At 52.2% G+C, this 20724-nt stretch overlaps 2 protein-coding genes across 2 annotated transcripts in view; both read right to left on the reverse strand.

Moving 5' to 3' along the window:
• Positions 1-20724, reverse strand: part of LOC140681480 (uncharacterized) — a 1248316-nt gene that overhangs the window by 899149 nt on the left and 328443 nt on the right. The window contains 1 exon segment of the mRNA XM_072921322.1: positions 1651-2117. Within this exon segment, the coding sequence (XP_072777423.1) occupies positions 1651-2117 (467 nt within the window).
• Positions 13193-14125, reverse strand: LOC140681453 (olfactory receptor 14A16-like). The gene has a single exon (XM_072921284.1). It carries the CDS (start codon positions 14123-14125, stop codon positions 13193-13195), a length of 933 nt encoding a protein of 310 aa, XP_072777385.1.

Raw genomic sequence — 20724 nt, forward strand, 5'->3', positions numbered from 1 at the left:
GCTATAACATCCCGCTGGGAGATGCTCCGTCCAGAGGGAGGAGCCAAGCATTTCTACCTGGATATAATCTTGAGTTTCTGGAACACCAGCATGGCTTTTTCTGCACTGGATTTCCCAGAGGAACAGCTGCCTCTTCCACTGTCTCTTCAGAGGAAGACTACACCATTTTCTACAGGATCACTGCTCCAACAGAACCACACCTGCCACTCCAGGGGGACTGCAACCACCATTCCAATTAGACTGCTACCAACACCCTGACCAAAAGGGTGTCAGGTTGTATTCTGACTCTGTCAGTGTTGTTTTGCATTACTGCATTGTTTATTATATCTTTTTTTTTTCTTCCCTAATAAAGAACTGTAATTCCTGCTCCTGTATCTTTGCCGAAAAAGCCCCCATAATTTCAAATTTATAACAATTTGGAGGGAGGAGGTTTACAGTTTCCATTTCAGGGGAGGCTCCTGCCTTCCTTAGCAGACACCTGTCTTTCCAAACCAAGACAATTGCCATGGCAACCTCTGGCATCCCATTCCCAGGGTCATGGGATCCCAGAAGCACAGAATTGGCTGAGCTGGGAGGGACCCATCAGGATCCTCGAGTCCAACTGCTGGCCCTGCACAGGACACCCCAACACTGCCAGCCTGGCCCTGGCAGCGCTGTCCAAACGCTGCTGGAGCTCAGAGAGCCCTGGAGCTGTGACCCTTCCCTGGGGAGCCTGGGCAGTGCCCCAGCAGCCTCTGGGCAAAAACCTTTCCCTGAGATCCAACCTCAGCCTGCCCTGACTCAGCTGCAGCCGCTCCCTCCACTCCTGTCCCTTGGCACCAGAGTGAAGAGGTTCCCTCAGCCCCAGCCAGGGACCCGCTCCCAAGGCTGCTGCCATGGCCACCAGGGCTGGCACCAGCTGGGATGCTCGGTTTCCACAGGCCGGGATTCAGGAATGGGATTTCCCAGTTTCCTGCTCTCACTAAAACCGTGCTGGTGCTCGTTGCCCTCCCACCTTCCACTGAAGGAAAAAAGGGAAAGATCCCAGGCTGGGATAAGAACAATTTACTGGGAACAGCAACGAAATGAGGAACAAACAGGAACAGAAAAACTATTGACAACAGAAGGGATAAGAAAAACTATTTACAGGGGAAATTACATCACCATCAATTGTATCTTCCTGGCCATGTGTCTCCTCCTGCCTGGAAAGGACACCCTTCTCAGGGAGAGAGAGAGAGTCCCTTTCCTGCCCCTGGCAATGACCTGAGGTGGGAGTGAATGTAGTGACAGGGCCATGGCCAGCCCCTCATGTTCTTCAATCCCACATCAGGTCATTGGCAGGGGCAGAAAAAGGTACAGGTGTCTTCCCAGCATGGATCACAGGTAACAGGGATCACCAGGGCTCTTCCCAATGTGGGTTCTTCAATGGAGGATGAAGCTGGAGCAGTGCACGAAGCTCCTCCTGCAGTTGGGGCACTCACAGGGCTTCCCTCACCGGTGGCTCTGTTGGTGTCTGGTCAAGTCAGAGCTCTGGGTGAAGCCCTTCCCACACTGGGGACACTCATAGGGCCTCTCCCCAGTGTGGATGCGCCGGTGCCTGATGAGGTGGGAGTTTTGCTTGAAGCCCTTCCCACAGTCAGAGCAGAGGAAGAGCCTCTCCTCGGTGTGGACCCGCTCATGCAGGAGGAGACTGTAGCTGCTCTGAAACCTCTTCCCACATGTGGGGCACATGTAGGGCCTCTCCCCAGTGTGGATGCGCCGGTGGGTGACAAGGGTGGAGTTGTGCTTGAAGCCCTTCCCGCAGTCAGGGCAGCGGAAGGGCCTCTCATCCGTGTGAATCCGCTGATGTTCAAGGAGATGGGAGCTGGTGTGAAACCTCTTCTGACACTCAGGACACTCGTAGGGCCTCTCCCCAGTGTGGAACCTCTGGTGGATGATGAGGTCGAAGCTGCAGCTGAAGCCCTTCCCACACTCCCCACACTCGTAGGGCCATTCCCCAGTGTGGATCATCTGATGTCGTTTCAGACTGTTGCTCTGCCTGAAGCTCTTCCCACACTCCAAGCACTTGTGGGGCTTCTCCCCATCGTGAAGCTTCTCAGGGACCACCAGCTCCGAGCTCTGGCTGAAGCTCTGCCCACCTTCCTGACTCGGAGTGGGCCTTTCCTCCTCAGAGCACCCTGGGCTGGGTTTCCAGCCCCTCCTCCTGTGGGATCTCCAGGGCTTTTCCTCCCTGTTGGATTCCCGCACTGTGGAGTTGCTCAAATCAGCCTCTTCCATGAGGTTGTGCTGCAGGGATTTGTCCTTCCTGGTCTCCATCATCAGCTCCTGCTCTGGGGTAGGAAGGACAAGGAGAGGATGGGATTTGCCTCCGTGCCACAAGGAAGGGTAAGGAGATCCCCCCAGTGCGTCCCCGTCAGCAGAGCGTCGGCAGCGGGGCTGTCCTGCAGCCGGGGGCCAGGCTGGGCTGGGAGATGGAGCAGGAGCGAGGGGGAAAGGGGCACTGACTTCCTCCTCACCTGCCTGGATGTCCCAGGGCGCCTTCCTCTTCCTCACAGCTTCCTCCTCCATTTCGTGAAGATTTGGGTATGGGAAATTCTGTTTTGGGAGGACAATAAGGGATGAGCACATTGAGTTTTGTACTGGTTTGAAGCCAAACCAGGGGGAGAGTCTAAGCCAGAATGACAATTGAGTAAGAAAATTAAGATCAAGGCAATGATACAGAAACACTGGTTTAAACTCACAGAGTCAGGATATACCCTGACACCCCGTTGGTCAGGGTGGTGGAAGCAGTCTGATGAAATGGTGGCTGCAGTCCGGCTGGAGTGATGAAGGTGAATCTGTCAAAGCAGTGATCCTGTAGAAGGGTCTGGTCTTCCTCTGAAGGTCCAGTGGTGGTTATGGAGCTCTTGTCCTCTGGGAATGCAGTGGGCAAGGTGGTTGTGGTGTTGCATGGGTGAGATTATATCCAGGCAGGAATGCTTGGTTCCTCCCCCTGGGCGGAGCATCCCACAATGGGATGATGTCATTTTATCAGTCCTGCAGTGACACTCAATGGCCCATTAACAGAAGATGGCCCCTGGAGGGCGTTATCAGGGCTGAGCCATGGAAGAGATAAAGAACACTGCCCCACCTGTTGATAACAGTTTATGGAGATGGTGACTGAAAACACTTTTGGTTACATCTGACACTGTAACCTGAAACAGTGAGGCAATCCCTGCTCGGGGTGGGGGGTGAACACCACCCCCCTTACCCAAACTGGCTCAGGTGTAAAACCCCCACCCTGGGAAGGCCACGTACACAGGGGACAATGTCACACTTGTCCTGTCCCAGGGGAGATCTCTGTCCCTGTCACTCCCTTGCTCTCCCCCCTTTTCTCTTTCTTTCCATGTCTCTCTCTACCTCACTTTTACTGTTCAAAAAAATCCACTTAAATTTGGTGACCTTTGCACCTTAATTGGGTCAGAGGCATCTCTCTAACAATTTTATTAACCAGATTTTAACATTATTTTGTACAGTGAGTTCAGAGCTCTGTTGTCTGACCCCAAGTGCCTTTTTGACAACAGCATGGTTCCCTCCTATGAGGAGGTTCTGCCTCTTTCTGGAGGAACTCTTGGAAACTTGGATGCAGCTTCCTCTGAGCAACTTTTGGGAGAACTTATGAGGAAAATGGCTGTTGTGGGTGGCCAGGGTAAAGAAAGTATTTTCTTGTCCTTCCTTGAAACATTTTTTTAAATAACTGGAGAAAAGGGAACAAATGATACTAGCAAGACTGACAAGGATCATTCACCCCAATGTGAGGAACTCAAGGCCAGTAAATTCCTACAAGAAGCCCAGTTCAAGTAGATAAATTCCCAAGTAACTCCCGAATTCACAGCTCTGGGGAATTTGCCAAATATGAGAATCAATATTTTCTTTGTCCCTGTCACCTTTGTGACAGCTACACAGACCTTTCCCTTCCCTTTATTAATCTGTATTGGGCCAAATTTCCACTTTCCTTTTATCGGAACCTGCCAGCAGCTGAGCTGGAGCTGTGCAGGAACTGATGAAACTTGGATTTGCCGCAGAATTGCTTCTATTTTCAGTTTATTCATGTTTGGGATTTGATGTGTTTCCATCACAAGTGACTTGTGGGAAGAGCAAATCATCCTCAAGGCATTTTATGGAGGGTTAAGTTTGATTTCTGCCAAGTTTGTTTTGTCCAGTGCTCAGGAGATGCTCAAGGGGTATCTGGTTTTGGTTTGGCCCTAATTTTCTTCTGATTTGTCTTTATCACTTAAAAACACCTGGAAAATCACTAAGAAGAGTATTAAGCAGACATGTCAAAAGTCCCTCCATCTAAGAGTTATTTGAGGTGGAATTTACGGTTTGGAAACATATTCTGGGGGATTTGTGGGTTCTTCGGGGATATATGGGAGTATTCTCCATATCTTTGCACTCCAAAAGCCGCGGTGGATTGCTCTGTCACCTCAAAATTACTCAATCCCACCTCAAAATGGCTGGTTCCCACCTCAGTCCCATGCCAAAATTACTCAATTCCTCCGCCTCCAGGGTTAGATGGGGTTGGAAGGAGATTGAGAGAAGTAAGATCCAAATTTGAGGTTGTGGGGTCAGGATTGTATGGGGCTGGGTGGGTGTGATTTATTTTGATAATTAATAAAACTATCAGAATTATTGATTTCTGTCCCATTCATTTTCTGTCAGTTCTGGTTTGCTTTTCAGAGTGCCGCCTTCTCAACTTATTTTGTTTCTGTCCTCCTGTCCCAGACTGAAAAGCAAGATGTGTTCTATTTGACATCTGTATGGCAGTTGTGCTGTGTTAAGTGGGCAGTTTTTTCTTATCTCTTCTACAATCAATCCTCCCTCAGGGCAGACATCTGCTGATAATGGGCTATTGAATGTCACTGCATGACTGATAAGAACTGTAACATCCCATTGTGAGATGCTCCGCCCAGAGGGAGGAGCCAAGCATTCCTACCTGCATCTAGTCTTGAGAGTCTGGTCCACCAACACAGCTTTTTCTGGGCTGGATTTCTCAGAGGAACAGCTGCCTCTTCCTCTTCAGAAGAAGACACCCTTTTCTACAGGATCACTTCTCCAACAGAACCACACCTGACACTGCAGGAGGACTGCAGCCACCATTCCAATTGGACTGCGGCCAACACCCTGTCCAACAGAGTGTCAGGTTGTATTCTGTGTCTCTCAGTGTTGTTTTGGTTTACTGCATTGTTTATTTTATCTTTTTATTTTCTTCCCTAATAAAAAGCTGCTAATCCTGCTCCCATATTGTTACTAGAGAGGCCCCCTTAATTTCAAATTTATAACAATTCAGAAAGAAAGAATCTACATTTTTCCATTTCAGGGGAGGCCCCTGCCTTACTTAGCAGACACCGGTCATTCCAAACCAAAACACCTCCTTTCTCTCCTGCCTTCCTTTGCCTGCTCTGTTTCTCTCTCAGTGTCTCCCTTGACCCAGGGAAACTCCCACCAAAGACCCTGCCCTGATTTAATTTCCAATCCATGAGCTACGACAACCATGGGTGAAGTTTTGAAGGCTGGCAGTGAAATGTCCCTGTAGGATCCTGCTGCACTTGGCTTTTGGCTCTTCCATAAGAGCTTTGCCTTCAAGGGCAGGAACATCTTTTCCTGGCTGGGAACTGGAATTCCAGCCCCTGGGAGTGTGTGCCATGGATCCCAGAGGGGCATTCCCGAGGCTCCCGGGGTGCTGCTCCTGCCGTGCCTCCCAAGGAGCTGTGCAGGGCAGGGGACAAGGTGCAGCAGCTGTGTTGGTGCTGCAGTGCCACAACAGCCACTGGTTCCAGGAGTTTCGGTACTGCCAACAGCCGTTCCTGGGTTCCATGATGCCCTGCTGTGTCCCCATGGATATTTGGTGGCATGAAGTTCTTCAGTGTCACAATGGCCACCTCGCTCCATGAACTTCCGCAGTGTCCAAATGGCCTCCTTGGATGGGCAGTGTCACCATGGACCATTGGCTCCATGCAGCCCCGCTGGGTCACCATGGACTCCTTGGTTCCATGAGGTTCTGGGGGTGTCTCCATGGTCTCCTTGGATCCACAGTGCCACAATGGACCACTGGATCCACGTGGCCTTGCTGTGTCACCATGGCCCCTTGGTTCCATGGGACCCCAGGGTCACAATTGTCTCCTTGCTTCCACGTCACCCCCTCAGTGCCAAAATGGCCCCTTCGTTCCATGGGGGACACAAAAGATTTATGGAAACATTGAGCAAATCCTGCTTAACACACCTGGGAACACCTGTTTGCATTCCAGAGGGAGGTTAAAGGTGAGGATGGCACCAGCAGCTTCCATCTGAAACAGAGATCCAGGGAAAGGAGTGGGACAGAGAATTCAACTGGGAGACGCAGAGAATTCTGCTTCCAGAGATCATTTCTGGTCACACTGTTCCTTGTAGAAAGGTGACACCATTCCAGGCAGCCTGTACTGAGCAGGTGGCTCCTGAGTGGGGTTTTTTGTTTAGGAAACCTGCTGAGGCTTTTCCATTCTCTCCTTCCCAAGAGGAAAACTTCTCCTGGGCCTGTGTGCAGGCAGAGCCCTGAGGAGAGCAGGTGGGACACGGTGCAATGGGCTGGGACATGGAGCTGCAGAGCTCAGGGACAAGGTTCTGCTGCAGGGCACAGGGATGTCAGTGCCAGGTGGGTGATGTCAGACATGGTGAGGCTGGGGGTGAGGAGCAGCTTGTCCAAACAGGGTCAGCCCTCAGGGGGCTCATTCTTCTATATGCCCAGACCTCCTAAGGAGAACTTCAGTGTCAAGATCACCTGGGGAATGCTTCTATCAGCTCTTCTCTGAACTGGAAAATAAGAGAATACTCACTTGATTAAAGAAAAAATGTCATGAGGTGCACTTGGAAATCTTCCTCCTTACAAGAACTCCAAACTGACTCCAATCAGCTGCACAAGCCCTGGAGATTTGCAGACGAATGAAGACAAAGCGCCCCTAAGGGCTTCCTTTTCTTTAATGATCGCCATGGAGGATTTGGGGTGAAGTCCAGAGCTCTCAGGCACTGAGAGAAGGCTGAAGAAGCTGCTCAAGGAGTCAGGAGCAAAACTCCAAGTCCCTTGGAGCATCACTGGGCCCCACTGGGGGCAGGGACTGCCAAAGGCTCCCCAGGGACTGGTGAGAGCAGATCCTTGAGGCCAGGATTGCAGGGAGCCCAAGGCTCAGAGCAGGGAACTGCAATGCTGAGCAAGGCCTGGGCTGGCTGGGGGAAGCAGAAAGGCCAAGCCCTGAGCCCAGCCTGGCCCAGCAGGGCCTGTCCCTCACGGGTGGCTCGGGGCTGTTTGTGGGGCAGGGGGATGTGAGGGGCAGCAAGGACAAATGTCACAAACCTGTGTGACCCTGCAGATCCTCATGGAACCAAGGGGCCAGGGTGACACTGTGCTGCCTCATGGAATCAAGGAGACCATTGTGAACTCGGTGACCCCAAGGAACCAAGGGTCCATGGTGACCTTGTGCAGCCGCAGTGTCACAGAGGAGCCGCTGTGACACAGAGAGGGCACACGGAGCCCAGGGGCCATTGTGACACATCAGGGCTCTGTGGAACCACGAAGCCATTGTGACACTGCAAGGCCTCATGGAAGCACGGGGCCATTGTGGCACTGCAGAAGCAAAGGGAACATTGTGACACTCCAGGGCCTCATGGAGCCAAGGAGACCATTGTGACACTGTGGGGTCCCATGGAACCAAGGGAACATGGAACAGGTCTGGCTGGCTGGCCTCCTGGGGACCACCTGACCACCTTGGCATGTTGAGGGCTGCTTCTCATCTGCCCCTGAAGCACTGGGGCTCTGGGCTTTCCTTCCTATGGGAGAGAACTGTCCTTCTCCTCCAGGGAACCAGGGCCAAAACTGGAATTTCTTCTCCAAATTTCCTTATGTAAAAGGATTGTTTCCAGATGAAATCTGCCAGGAGAGACAGGTCTGACTGCCTTGACCACCCAAGGGTCACCTCTTATCTGCCTTTTAAACACTGGGACCGTGTGCTTTTCTTTCTTATGAGAAAAAAACCATCCATCTCCACCAGGCACCCATGGCCAAAACTGAGGATCTGCCTCCAGAATTCCCTATATCCAAGGATAGCTCCCAGACAGAAGCTGCCAGGACTGGCAAGTCTGGCTGGCCTTGGCTTCCTGAGGGCTGGCATTCATGTGCCTCTGAAACACCGGGGCTCTGTTCTTTTCTTCCTAATGTAAATAATTCTTCCTATCCAGGAACCCACAGCCAAAATTGAGATTCCACCTCCAAAATGCCCTGTGTCCAAGGATAGCCCTTAGATGAAAGGTATCAGGAGAGTCAGGTCTGGCTGGCTTGGCCTAAGGGTGCCCATCTCTCATCTTCTTCCAGAACACTTGGACTTGCACTTCTCTTTCCTGTAGGAAAAAATCATTCATCCTGTCATGGCCAAAACTGGGATTCCACCTCCAAAACTCCCTACATCCGAGGATTAATGATTTGAGAAATGTTTTTTGTTGATTTAATGACCTATTAAACCTTTTCCCAAAGTTTCTCTTATCTTCTATGTTGCCAGAAAGGATGTTTTATTGTTTTGAGCTCCTGAGAATCTCTTGTTGGTATTTCTTCAGTGCATCCAACTCAGAGGACAGAACCAATTGTAATTCCTCATAAATGTCTCCTTGAGAGAGTTGTTTGGGGGATGGGGGTCAGGGCTTGTGTGTCCTGCTTGGCACAGCCCAGGCAGGGCTTTCACAGCCCCATCCCACACTCCATTTCCCAGCTGGAGCCACTGGTGCCTCTGAGTTCTGCTGCCCCAGCCCCAGGGACGCTCTCCTTGTCTGCCCATTCCCCCGGGGTCTCTGGGCAGGGATGGCCTCAGTGGGGGCTGCTGACATCCTCAACAACTTGGAGGCTGCTGCTGAATTTTACTGCTCCAGAGGCTTCTTCAGCCTTCAGCTCTTCAGTGCAGGAATTCAGTGCCCCAGGGCTCATTAACATTCAGAACACCTTAACAAGCCAAGCCCTGGGAATAATTTAAGTTTTCAAATCTCTTGTGGTTGATTACACTATATTTAAAAGGACAGTGAGAAAAGATTTCTTCAGGTCCTGTTTAGTTTTTTTTACTCCTAATAAATTGATGTGTGAAATCCCCAATTGACACTGAATCCAAGTGCCTCCTCATGCAGTTGGAATAGATATGAAAATCAAGACCCTTTATGGCTGACAATCCATCAGACCCTGTCCCTGCCCCCACCCCACCATTTCCCTCATCCAAGCCCTGGCACTCAGAGCAGCTGAGGAATGGAGTCACATCCAGGGGCATCCCCAGAACTGGAGACTTTGGCCCGGCCATTTACATCTCTTTATTGCTGATCTGGACAAGGGGATAGAGGGCAGCCTTGGTCAGTTCCCAGGTGACACCAAGCTGGTGGGAGTGTGGCTGTGCTGGAGGGCAGGAAGCTCTGCAGAGGGCAGCAACAAATCTTCTACACTGGAATTAGGAAGGGCAGACTTTGGTCTTTTTAGGATTCTGATTTGGGGAGTACTGAATCAGGTACTGATATTTTAAACAAAAGCTGCCCTTAAAAAGAAGGGGTTTAGGAAGGATGAACATATTTCAAGAAAGCTGTCTTAATGGGGAAGGAGCTGCCTATCCCAGTGTGGCAAAAGATGGGCTAGTGATGAAAATTACTGTCCTGGCTGCCCATACAGCTTTCCTGGGAACTCAGAGGAAAAAAGGAGTGGCGACAGGGGAAGTGTTTTACAATGCCCTTAGGCTATGCAGAAAGACAATTAGAGAGGTGAAAGCTCAAATAGAACTTAACCTGTTGATTTCTGTTAAAAAAAAAAAAAAAGTTTTACATAAAATTTTGTAGCAAAGGCAGGGAGAAGGAGAATCTCTATTCTTTATTGGATGCAGTGGAGAATACAACTAAAGATAAAGGGGTCACAAGCTCAGCTCCTACACAGGGAACTAAAGATAAAGTTACTAAAGAGAAGGAAAAGGCTAAACGATTTTACACCTTGTTTGTCTCAATTTTCAACAAGTACACAGGTTGTCCTCAGGACAAGTGTTCTCCTGAGCTGGTAGATGGGGACAGGGAGCAGAACAGCCCCCTGTGATCCAGGAGGAAGCAGTTGGTGATGAGGTGAAGCACTCAGATTCTCACAGGTGTATGGGATGGAATCTAGCCTAGGGGGATGAGGGAGCTGGTGGATGAGCTCCCCAAGCTGCTCTCCATCATTTACCATCAGTCCTGGCTCACCAGGGAGGTCCCAGAGCACTGGAGGTGCCAGTGTGAGCCCATCCCCAAGAAGGGCTGGAAGGAGGAGCTGGGGAGCTCCAGGCCTGTCAGCCTGACCTCGGTGCCCGGCAAGGTTATGGAACAGATCACCTTGAGTGCCACCCCAGGGCACCCACAGGATGGCCGAGGGGTCAGAGCCAGCCAGCGTCGATTTCAATATCTACACTGATGATCTGGATGAGGGGACTGAGTCCACCATCATCAAATTTGCAGATGACACCAAACTGGGTGTGAGTATGGATCTGCTGGAGGGTAGGAGGGCTCTACATGGAGACCTGGACAGGCTGGATCCAACAAGGTGAGGTTTTACAAGGCCAAGTGACACTGCACTGAACCAGGAGGTCAGTGTTACTCTCTGGGGCTTCGTGAACAACAAAGACCACTATGACATGAGGGCACCTTGCATAACCAAGAGGCCATTGTGACAATGCAAGTACTTGTTGAATGAAGGAAGCAATTTTGGGAACGGAGTGCTCCTTGGGACCAAGAGGCCATTGTGACACCGTGGAACCAAGGAGACCATTGCTGCACTGTGACACCTCCTGGAACCAAGGATCCACTGTGACACTGCAGGGCCCTGGGGGACCAAGGGGCCATTGTGACGCTGCAGGGCCCAAGGATCCAAGGGACTTTGTGACACCAAGGGGTCCCATGGAACCAAAGGGACATTGTGACACTGGGAGGCCTCATGGAGTCATGGAGACCATTGTGACACTCTGGGGCCTCATGGAACCCTGGTGACACCAAGCTGGCTGGGAATGTTGATCTGCTGGAGGGCAGGAGGACTCTGCACAGGGACTGGACAGGCTGGATCCAGGGCCCAAACCCAACAAGGTGAGGTTTAACAAGTCCAAGTGCCGGGTCCTGCACTTTGGCCACAACAACCCCTGCAGTGCTACAGGCTGGGGACAGAGGGGCTGGACAGCAGCCAGGCAGAAAGGGACCTGCAGGGACTGATGGACAGCAGGCTGGACATGAGCCAGCAGTGTGCCCAGGTGGTCAAGAAGGCCAATGGCTCCTGGCCTGGATCAGGAATGGTGTGACCAGCAGGAGCAGGGCAGTGATTCTTCCCCTGTGCTGGGCACTGGTTGGGCAGCACCTCGAGTGCTGTGTCCAGTTCTGGGCCCCCCAATTTAGGAAGGAAATGGAGGGGGTGGAGCGTGTCCAGAGAAGGGCAACAAGGCTGGTGAGGTGTGTGCAGCACAAGTCCTGTGAAGAGTGGCTGAGGGAGCTGGGGTTGTTTATCTTGGAGAAGAGGAGGCTCAGGGGAGACAAGGCAGTGTCAGGGCACAGGTTGGACTTGATGATCTCCAAGGTCTTTTTCAACCTTGCTGACTCTGTGATTCTCTGAATCCACCCTTGGAGCAGTTGCAGGAGGAGCCCTGGGCCTCCTCTTCAGAAGCTCCAGCAGCCCAGGTCCCTCAGCTTCTCCTCACAGCCCCAAAGCCCATCCTGTCAGTCCTGCAGAGCCTCTGCAGCTCCTCCTCACTGCCCAGAACAGGGAGCCCCACAGCCAGACACAGCAGCCCAGATGTGCCCCCTGGCCTGGGGTGTCTCTGGCAAGAAAGCAGCACCAGACACTGCAGGAGCCTGCAGACAATTCCTGCAGCACTTGTGGAATGGTCCTGCTCCCCAAGGGACGTTCCCATGGTGCCAAGTCAGGAACTGCAATGGGGAGTGGGGCCAGAGAGGAAAGGGCAAACAGGGATGGGCTGTTTGCAGGGAGGGAACAGGGCTGGGCAAGGGAAAGAAATCTGTACCAGGAAGAGTAAAGAAAGCAAAGCTGAAGCCAAGGAAATGCTCAGGGCAGTTTGGGGGTGGCTGCCAGGCAGCCCTGGCTCTGAGCAGCAGCGTCTGCAGTGGGACAGGAAACTCCCAGCTGATGGGAACAAACTTTCTGGCTAACTGCAGAGGCCAGGACAAAGCTGAGTGGTTTCCCTGGCATCCCCCAGCCCTTCCTGGCCCCAGGGGCTGATGGCATTTGTGCTCCCTCAGGTTCATGTCCCCACAGCAGCAGCATGGGGGTGCTCCCGCCTGCTGTGTGCAATGCAAACAGGGGCTGCTGAGCCAGTGCTGCCGTGTCTGTGCCTGCAAGGATGCGGCACCTCTGTGAGCTGGGGGAGAGGCCAGGGCTGCAGAGGGGGGATGTTGTTGGCAGCTCCATGAGGACGCTCTGGGACGCTGCCCGGGGCTGTGCAGCGCACTGGGGATGGATCAGCCCCTGCTCTGCTGCTCCTTCCCGTCTCCCCCAGGGCCCTTGCAGAGCACCAGCCGTGCTGTTTGCCCCCAGCCTGCCCACGGCCAGCCTGGGGCTGCTCACGGGGGTTTTCTGTGCTGAGCATTGGCCTGGCCGTGTTCTTGAGAGAGCCTGGGCAAGGAGCCTGGAGCCCCCAGGCCCTGGCCTGAGGCGTCAGCGCTGCCCCAGCACTGCCCATGGCCTGTCCCTGCTGCAGCCCCGGCACTGCCACCCCCAGGACTGTGCCCGGCCCCGAGAGCACTCAGGCCCTGCAGCAACACCAGGGCCACCAGGGCAGCGGGGCAGGGCCACGGGAGCAGCACTGGCAGCACCAAGTGCTGCTGCTCCTGGGCACAGCTGCTGTGCCAGCACTGATCTGCCCCAGCTCTGCACACAGACATTGCTGCTGCAGCTCCAGAGAAGGCAACAAAAGGGCATCTCTGAAGAAAACTTGGCTGGGATATCCTTTAGTTCCTTTAAAGTCACTGAGAGTGCAGCCCCTCATGGACACAGTCTGTGGCCACAGGGAAGGTGGAGAAAAACAAAATGAGAAATGGCACAAGGAATGGCATTTATTTGTGGACAACATTAAATGTAAAACAAAGACTTCCAAGATGAAACCAACAAGAAGTATCAAATATGACTTTTATTCGAAGTAATTTGGAGAGATTGGCCAGCAGTTTAATGTCCCTGAAGGCATCCAGTCATCAGTCTCCACACTGCAGCCTTGAGCTCCTGGTTCCTCAGGCTGTAGATGAGGGGGTTCAGGGCTGGAGGCACCACCGAGTACAGAACTGACAGGGCCAGATCCAGGGAATGGGAGGACATCGAGGGAGGCTTCAGATGAGCAAACATAATAGTGCTGAGGTACAAGGAGAGCACGGCCAGGTGAGGGAGGCAGGTGGAAAAGGCTTTGTGCCGTCCCTGCTCAGAGGGGATCCTCAGCACAGCCCTGAAGATCTGCACATAGGAGAAAACAATGAACACAAAACAGCCAAAATATAGAAGAGCACATAGGACAATAAGCCAAACTTCCCTGAGTTTGGAGTGTGAGCAGGAGAGCTTGAGGATCTGTGGGATTTCACAGAAGAACTGTCCCAGGCTATTGCCATGGCACAGGGGCAGGGAAAATGTATTTGCCGTGAGCAGTAGAGCATTGAGAAAGGCACTGGCCCAGGCAGCTGCTGCCATGTGGGCACAAGCTCTGCTGCCCAGGAGGGTCCCGTAGTGCAGGGGTTTGCAGATGGACACGTAGCGGTCGTAGCACATGATGGTCAGGAGATAAAATTCTGCTGAGATGAAGAACAGAAGGAAAAAAACCTGTGCCGCACATCCTGTGTAGGAGATGTTCCTGGTGTCCCAGAGGGAATTGTGCATGGCTTTGGGGACAGTGGTGCAGATGGAGCCCAGGTCGCTGAGGGCCAGGTTGAGCAGGAAGAAGAACATGGGCGTGTGCAGGTGGTGGCCGCAGGCTACGGCGCTGATGATGAGGCCGTTGCCCAGGAGGGCAGCCAGGGAGATGCCCAGGAAGAGGCAGAAGTGCAGGAGCTGCAGCTGCCGCGTGTCTGCCAGTGCCAGCAGGAGGAAGTGGCTGATGGAGCTGCTGTTGGACATTTGCTGTGGCTGCACATGGGCACCTGTTCATGGAGAAAGGACAGGGACAAGTCAGGAGAGGCTGCTTGGAGCCATACCTGGGCCATTCCCTGCAGCCTGTCCTGCTGGGACTCACCCACCCTTGTTCCTGCTCTGGGAAAACCTTCACCCAGGTCCCTGCCTGCGCTCCAGCTGTGCTGGCTGAGTGTGCCAGGAGCAGCCAGGCCTGTTCATGGGGGCTCTCGAGGAGCCATCCCTGCCCCACTGCCCGGGGCTTGTGGCCCTGTGGCAGAGGGACAAGGCTGGATATTCAGGATTTGTCAGGGGAATAAGTCCTATTGCAGGAAGCCTTGGTACCATCTGCACTCACACTTCTAAGGGAAATAGATGGCAGGAGTTGTTTTAGGAATTGTTTTCCTACCCACACACCATTCCTGGCTCTCTGAGGTCAGAAATCCCCAGCATTCCTGCTGCACCCAGAGTTTGCCACTGAGAGATGTGAGAGGCAAAGGATTCCCTGTGGCTGAGGGCAGGTGAGGGGCTGGATGGGCTGGTTCCCCCAGCACTGCCCTGTTCAGCCCCCTCTGCTTCCCTGAGCATCTCCCTGGGCCTGGACATCCCCTCCTGAGTGGTGCCTTGTCCCTGCCAGCGCTCACAGAGCCCATCCCACCCTGTGTGCCCTCGGCCCGGCCCTACAGAAACCTGCCTGTGTGCAGGGCCCTGGCTGGGGCAGGCTCTGTGTGCAGCTGGGCAAGGGCAGCTCAGGAGAGCCCTGCTGGGCCCTGCAGAGGTGATGCTGCTGCTGTCCAGGGCTGAGGAGTGGCTGAAGGCCCTTTGGGAGGCTCCCAGCAGAGAGACTGAGCACCCAAAGTCACAGTTCCGGAGTCTCTGTAAATGTTCAAACATCCCTTTGATGATCCTGTGTGTCCCTTTCAACTCAGAATGTTCTGTGATTCTGGGATTGCAATTCCTGTTCTGCTTCTCTCATCCCGATGTTGTCTATAATCAAAAGAGAAAAAGTCCCTTGCAACAGTGGTGGAAGAATAAAGTCAAAACCAGACCTTTATTGGAAGCTTTCAGGTGTCCCAGTGGGGATGGAACACGCCCTGCCCCTGATTTCAGCAATTCATTAAGGTTGATAATTAGGATATTTAACAGGAACATCCAATAGGAGATTCAGTTACCCCAGTTACACACCCCTGGCTCAATCCATTGGAGTAATTCCAAGGGCTTTTTTGTACGTTTTTGTTATGACTGCTCACATTGTGGTCAAAAATGAAAATGTTCTTCTTCCTGATTATAATGTCCGCTTCCTGAAAAAATGACTATCCAGTATTTCAGGAATATATTTAGACAGCATATTGTTTGAAAAACTAAAAGATACTAAAGTCAATCAAGGATTGCAGAAATATGAGTACTAATAGAAGTTTTATAGAGTCAAATAAGTGTTTAATAGAGTCAAGTAAGGATTATAGATTTATACTTATATAATAGTAATTTACAGAGCTACAAATATATGAAAAGCAAAAATCTTATTGTCACCACCCCAGCTTTCCCATCCTGCTCCAAGCAGGAAATTGAAAACACTCTCAGGAAAGCTCCTGACCTTTACAGCAATCCCAAGCTTACCTTCTTTGGGAAGTGCCCTCCGGAGCTGTGCCCAGGCTGGTCTGGAGCTGGGAGCAGCCCTGCCCCACCCAGCCCCTCTCAGCAGCAGCACCTGCCCTGCTCAGGGTGGCTCCTTCCCCCCACAGCTCCTGGCCAGCGCTGGGAGCAGCTCCAGGGCCGGCTGAGAGCTGTCCCTGGCAGGCAGCAGAGTCCTGGCCCAGCACAGCGCCCTGGGCTGCAGGACCCTGCTCTGCAGGACAGCCCTGGGCACCCCTGGCTGCTCTGCACAGGAGATGAGCAGAGAATGCACTCACAGGGTCTGTGGGCATTGGGATGTTCCAGCTTTAGGAGATCTCTCCAGGAGCTGCAGCTGCATTGTCCTGCAGCCAGAGGTTCCTGTGCCAAGGGCTGGCAGTGATTCTGCCCCGGGCACTTCTCAGCCCCTTCCCAGCCCTGACTGATTGAAGCTCTCTGTGCCTCTGTGCTGTGCCCGGGCTGGCTGCAGGCAGTGCCCCAGCCCTGCTGGGCTGGGAGAAGAGCTGCTCAGCAAGAGAAATGTGCTTTTGAAGCTCTGCTTGGTTACCAGGATCACCCTCTGTGCCAGGAGCCCGGCCCAGCTCAGCAGCACAGACACAGCACAAGGACTTTAATGACCCTCTGGGGCTTTGTGCTCAGGCCCTGAACATCAGGCCCTGAGAGGGAGCTGCAGAAACCTCTCCAGAACTCCAAGTCAGAATCCAACTCCAAAGTTTCTTGGACTTTTAATGGGTCCCACTGAGGGACACGACTGAGAAAGTGTCCCCAGGCCCCAGGCAGAGCAGAGAACTGGAGGCGCTGATGACAGGTGGGGACAAAGAGAAGCCAAGTCTTGGTGCCCTGGGCCACAGCAGGCTCTGTGCCACCAAGGGCTGGGAGGAGACACCTTGTCCTGAGGCCCTGGGGCCTCCTGGCACAGCCCCAGCCAGGCTGGGCACTGTCACCCCCTGGTCCTGCCCTCAGCATCCCCCCCTAGCCCACATCCCAGTGGCCTCAAGGATCTGCTGGAAGGAGTCCCTGGGGAGCCTTGGTCAGGAATGGCCCTGGGGGCTCCTTCATGCTCCCAGGGACTGCAGGTTTTTCAAAGGACTTTGGCTTTAGCTTTGGCCTTGAAGTCTCTGAGAGGTTTGTGCAATCCTGGCCTCCAATTATCTGCTGTAATTAGTCCCTGGAGAGGCTTTGTCAGGAACAACACTCAGTGGGGCTCATTAATGCTCCAAGGTACTTCAGTTCTTTTAAGGTACTTGGTGTTTCCCTTTTAAACCAGACTCTGTGTGAGGTTTGTGCAATCATGGCCCCAATTATCTGCTTTAACGAGTCCCTTGAGAGCTTTGTACTGACACTCAGTGGAGCTCATTAATACTTTTAGATACTCAACTTTTTTCACGTACTTTGGATTTTCTTTTCCACACTGAGAGGTTTTTGTGCCATTTTGAGTCTCTGAGAGGTTTTTGTGCCATCCTGGTCTCCAGTTCTCTCCTCCAAAGAGTCCATAAGGAGCCTTTGTTGGGGATGGACCTCAGTGGGATCTATTAATGCATTGAGACATTTTGGGTGTTTGCTCTTGATTTTAACTCCTGGAAAGGTTTGTGCAATCTCCTCTCAGGCCCTGAGGTTCCAGGGCTCAGCTCCAAATTGCACCATGGGGCTCATTAGGATCAACAAGTTCTGACAAACCATGGCTCTGCCTTGATTTCCCTCTGCTCTCATGCCGTTCATCAGGAAGTTTCTGTAGTGGTTTTGGTTCACCATTTTGAGATTTCTTGGCCAATGCATCAATTAGTGTGGTGGGTTCAGTGCTGTCTAATTACCAGTGCACACAAAATAATATAGTTACTCATTTCCTGCTGTGAGGTAGGATAAGGAGAAAGGGAAAGTGGGATCAAAACTTTAAAACAGCATAAAGAAAAGTTTATTAGCAGTAACTAAAAGAAAGAGCAATAAGAATCAGCACAAAACTTTCAGAACACTCTTCTTCTCGCCACAACTTTTTCTTCCTTATTGACAATGTAAGGAGACAAAACCTAAAATTTTCAGTCAGTTTACCACCTCTAGAATAGTCCTTCTTCACTTCACTTAGGGAGAGGAGTCTCTTTTTCTTGCTATGGAGGCTTCTCCATAAGGAAACAGTTCTCTTGTGGTTCTCAAGTTCCATGAATAGCAGCCACTCGGAAAAAGTGAAATAGTGAAATCCCTGCCATTTTTTCACAGCTTTTCCCACAGCTGTGTTTATGGGCCATGTCAGCTTATGGGGTATTAGTTTAAAGATGAGTTGTTTAAGACCAGAGGTTCTCTTCAACTGCTTCTGAAATCATCTCTGGGAACAGAGGTCTTCTTCTCTCTCTGGTGCACAGGGTCTCATCACTCTGCTCTCTTTCTCTGTTCAAACTTCTCATGGGATCTCAGCTACTTCAACCTTTGCTTACTTTTACATGGAGGCCTTTGCTGAAACAAGTCATCTCCTCATACTTTTCAATGCCTTATAGGGAAAAAGAGAGTCTGATGTATCAATGAAATCCTTCTCCACAGCTTTAGCAGAGGATTTCAACCCCAAGATCAAGGCATCTCCTCATCCCTCCCATCTGGGACTCAACTTCCTCTTCACTGATCCCGGTGTCTTCATGTTGCTCCTCTGTTGCCTGCCCTGTGTCCTTTTCTCTCACTGGAGGGAGGATGGCAGCACTGGCAGAGTCAATATCTGCCCGGGGCTGCAGATGGTTCCGTGAGCCCGGCCGGGCTCAGTGGCCAATTCTAATTTTGGCCATGGTTCCTGGACATGAAGACCAGTTCTTTTCCATAGGAATGAAGGAACAGAGCCCCACTGTTTTAGGGGCAAATGAGAGGTCACCACCAGAGGACAAGGCCAGCCAGAGCTGCCAGATTCTGTTCTTAGAGATACCCTTGAATATAGGCAATTTTTTAGGCAGAGTGTCAGTTTTGGCAATGGGCATCTGAAAAGACAGACGGTTCTTTTCCATACAAAGGAGAGCACGGAGCCCCATTGCTCCAGGAGCTGATGAGAGGCAGGCGTTGACATCCCAACATCAGCCAGACCTGTCAGGTGCTCCCTGGCAGGCCAAGCCACCCAGACCTATTCCATGTTCCCTCGGTTCCATGGGGCCCCACAGTGTCCCAATGGTCCCTTGCTTCCAGGAGGCCCTGAGGTGTCACAATGCCCCCTTGGTGACACCAGGCCCTGAAGGGTCGGAATGGTCTCCATGGTTCCATCAGACCCCACAGAGTCATAATGGTCTCTGGGTCCATGAAGCCCCACAGTGTCACCATGGCCCCTTGGTTCCATGGGCTCCAGTGGTGCCACAATGATCCCCTTGGTTCCATGAGGTGCCCACAGTGTCACAGGGATCTCCATGGGAAGGAAAGAACCGAGCCCCAGTGTGGCAGGGGCAGCCACCAGAGGCCAAGGCCAGCCAGACTTGATGGTACTGGCAGATTTTGTCTGGGAGCAACCGTTGGATATAGGGAATTTTAGAGGTGGAATCCCAATTTCAGACATGGACATTCAGAGGAGCAGGATGGTTCTTTCCATAGGAAGCAATGGACGTAACACCAGTGTTTGAGGGGCAGATGAAAGGTAGTCAGTAGAGGCTGAGGCCAGCCAGACCTCTCTGTCCTGGTAGCTTTTGTCTGAAAGCAACCCTTGGATATAGGTTATTTGGAGGTGGAATGCCATTTTTGGCCATTTTTGCATAGATAAGAATGACGGTTCTTTTCCATAGGAAGGAAAGCACCGAGACCAAGTGTTTCAAAGGCAGATGAGAGGCAGCCCCCAAGGGTCCAAGGGCAGCCAGACCTGTCTGTCCTGGCTGATTTCACTTGGGAGCAATCCTTGCATGTACAGAGTTTTGGAAGTGGAATCGCGGTTTTAACCATGGGTGCCTGGACGGAAATTCTTTCCATTAGGAAGGAAAGCACAGAGCCCCAGTGTTTCAGAGGCACATGAGTGCCAGCCTTCAGGAGGCCAAGGCCAGCCAGATTGTGTTTCCTGGCATGAGTTTTCTGGGAGCTATCCTTGGATATAGGGAATTCTGGAGGCAGATCCCCAATTTTTGTCATGGGTGCCTAGTTGAAGTGGATGTTTTTTCCCCATAATAAAGAAAAGCACATGGTCGCAGTATTTGAAAGGCAGATAAGAGGTGGCCCTTGGGTGGCCAAGGCAGCCAGATCTGTCTCAGACCTGGCAGATTTCATCTGGGAACAATCTTCGTATATAAGGAAATTTGAAGGAATCCAAATTTCGGCCCTGGTTCCCTGGAGGAGAAGGACAGTTCTCTCCCATGGGAAGGAAAGCCCAGAGCCCCAGGGCTTCAGGGGCAGATGAGAAGTATCCCTTGACATGCCAAGGTCAGCCAGACCTGTCAGGTGGTCCCCAGGAGCCCCAGCCAGCCAGACCTGTTCCATGTTCCCTTGGTTCCATGGACCCCACAGTGTCACAATGGTCTCCTTGGTTCCATGAGGCCCTGGAGTGTCACAATGTTCCCCTTGCTTCTGCAGTGTCACAATGGCCCCGTGCTTCCATGAGGCCTTGCAATGTCACAATGGCTTCGTGGTTCCACAAAGCCCTGATGTGTCACAATGGCCCCTGGGCTCCGTGTGCCCTCGCTGTGTCACAACAGCTCCTCTGTGACGCTGCGGCTGCACAAGGTCACCATGGACCCTTGGTTCCTTGGGGTCACCGAGTTCACAATGGTCTCCTTGATTCCATGAGGCAGCACAGTGTCACAATGGCCCCTTGGTTCACTGTGGTTCTGTAGTGTCACCGTGGTGTCCTTGGACCCGCATTGTCACAACTGACCCATGGTTCCATGAGGTTCTGCAATGTCACTGTAGCAGTCAGAGGCCCTGCAAGGCCTCCCTGGCGGTCACTCACCTAAGATAAGAAATGCCTAAGTCACGGTGACTGGACCAAAGAAGCCCCTCTTCTGCATTCAGACCCTTCTTATCTCTCTGTAAGGCTA

Source organism: Taeniopygia guttata, chromosome 36, assembly GCF_048771995.1.
Source record: "Taeniopygia guttata chromosome 36, bTaeGut7.mat, whole genome shotgun sequence".
In the NCBI taxonomy this organism is placed as follows: Eukaryota; Metazoa; Chordata; class Aves; order Passeriformes; family Estrildidae; genus Taeniopygia; species Taeniopygia guttata.

Excerpts from the sequence above, each read along its gene's own strand:
- LOC140681453 (XM_072921284.1), bottom strand. The coding sequence starts at position 14,125 with ATGTCCAACAGCAGCTCCATCAGCCACTTCCTCCTGCTGGCACTGGCA.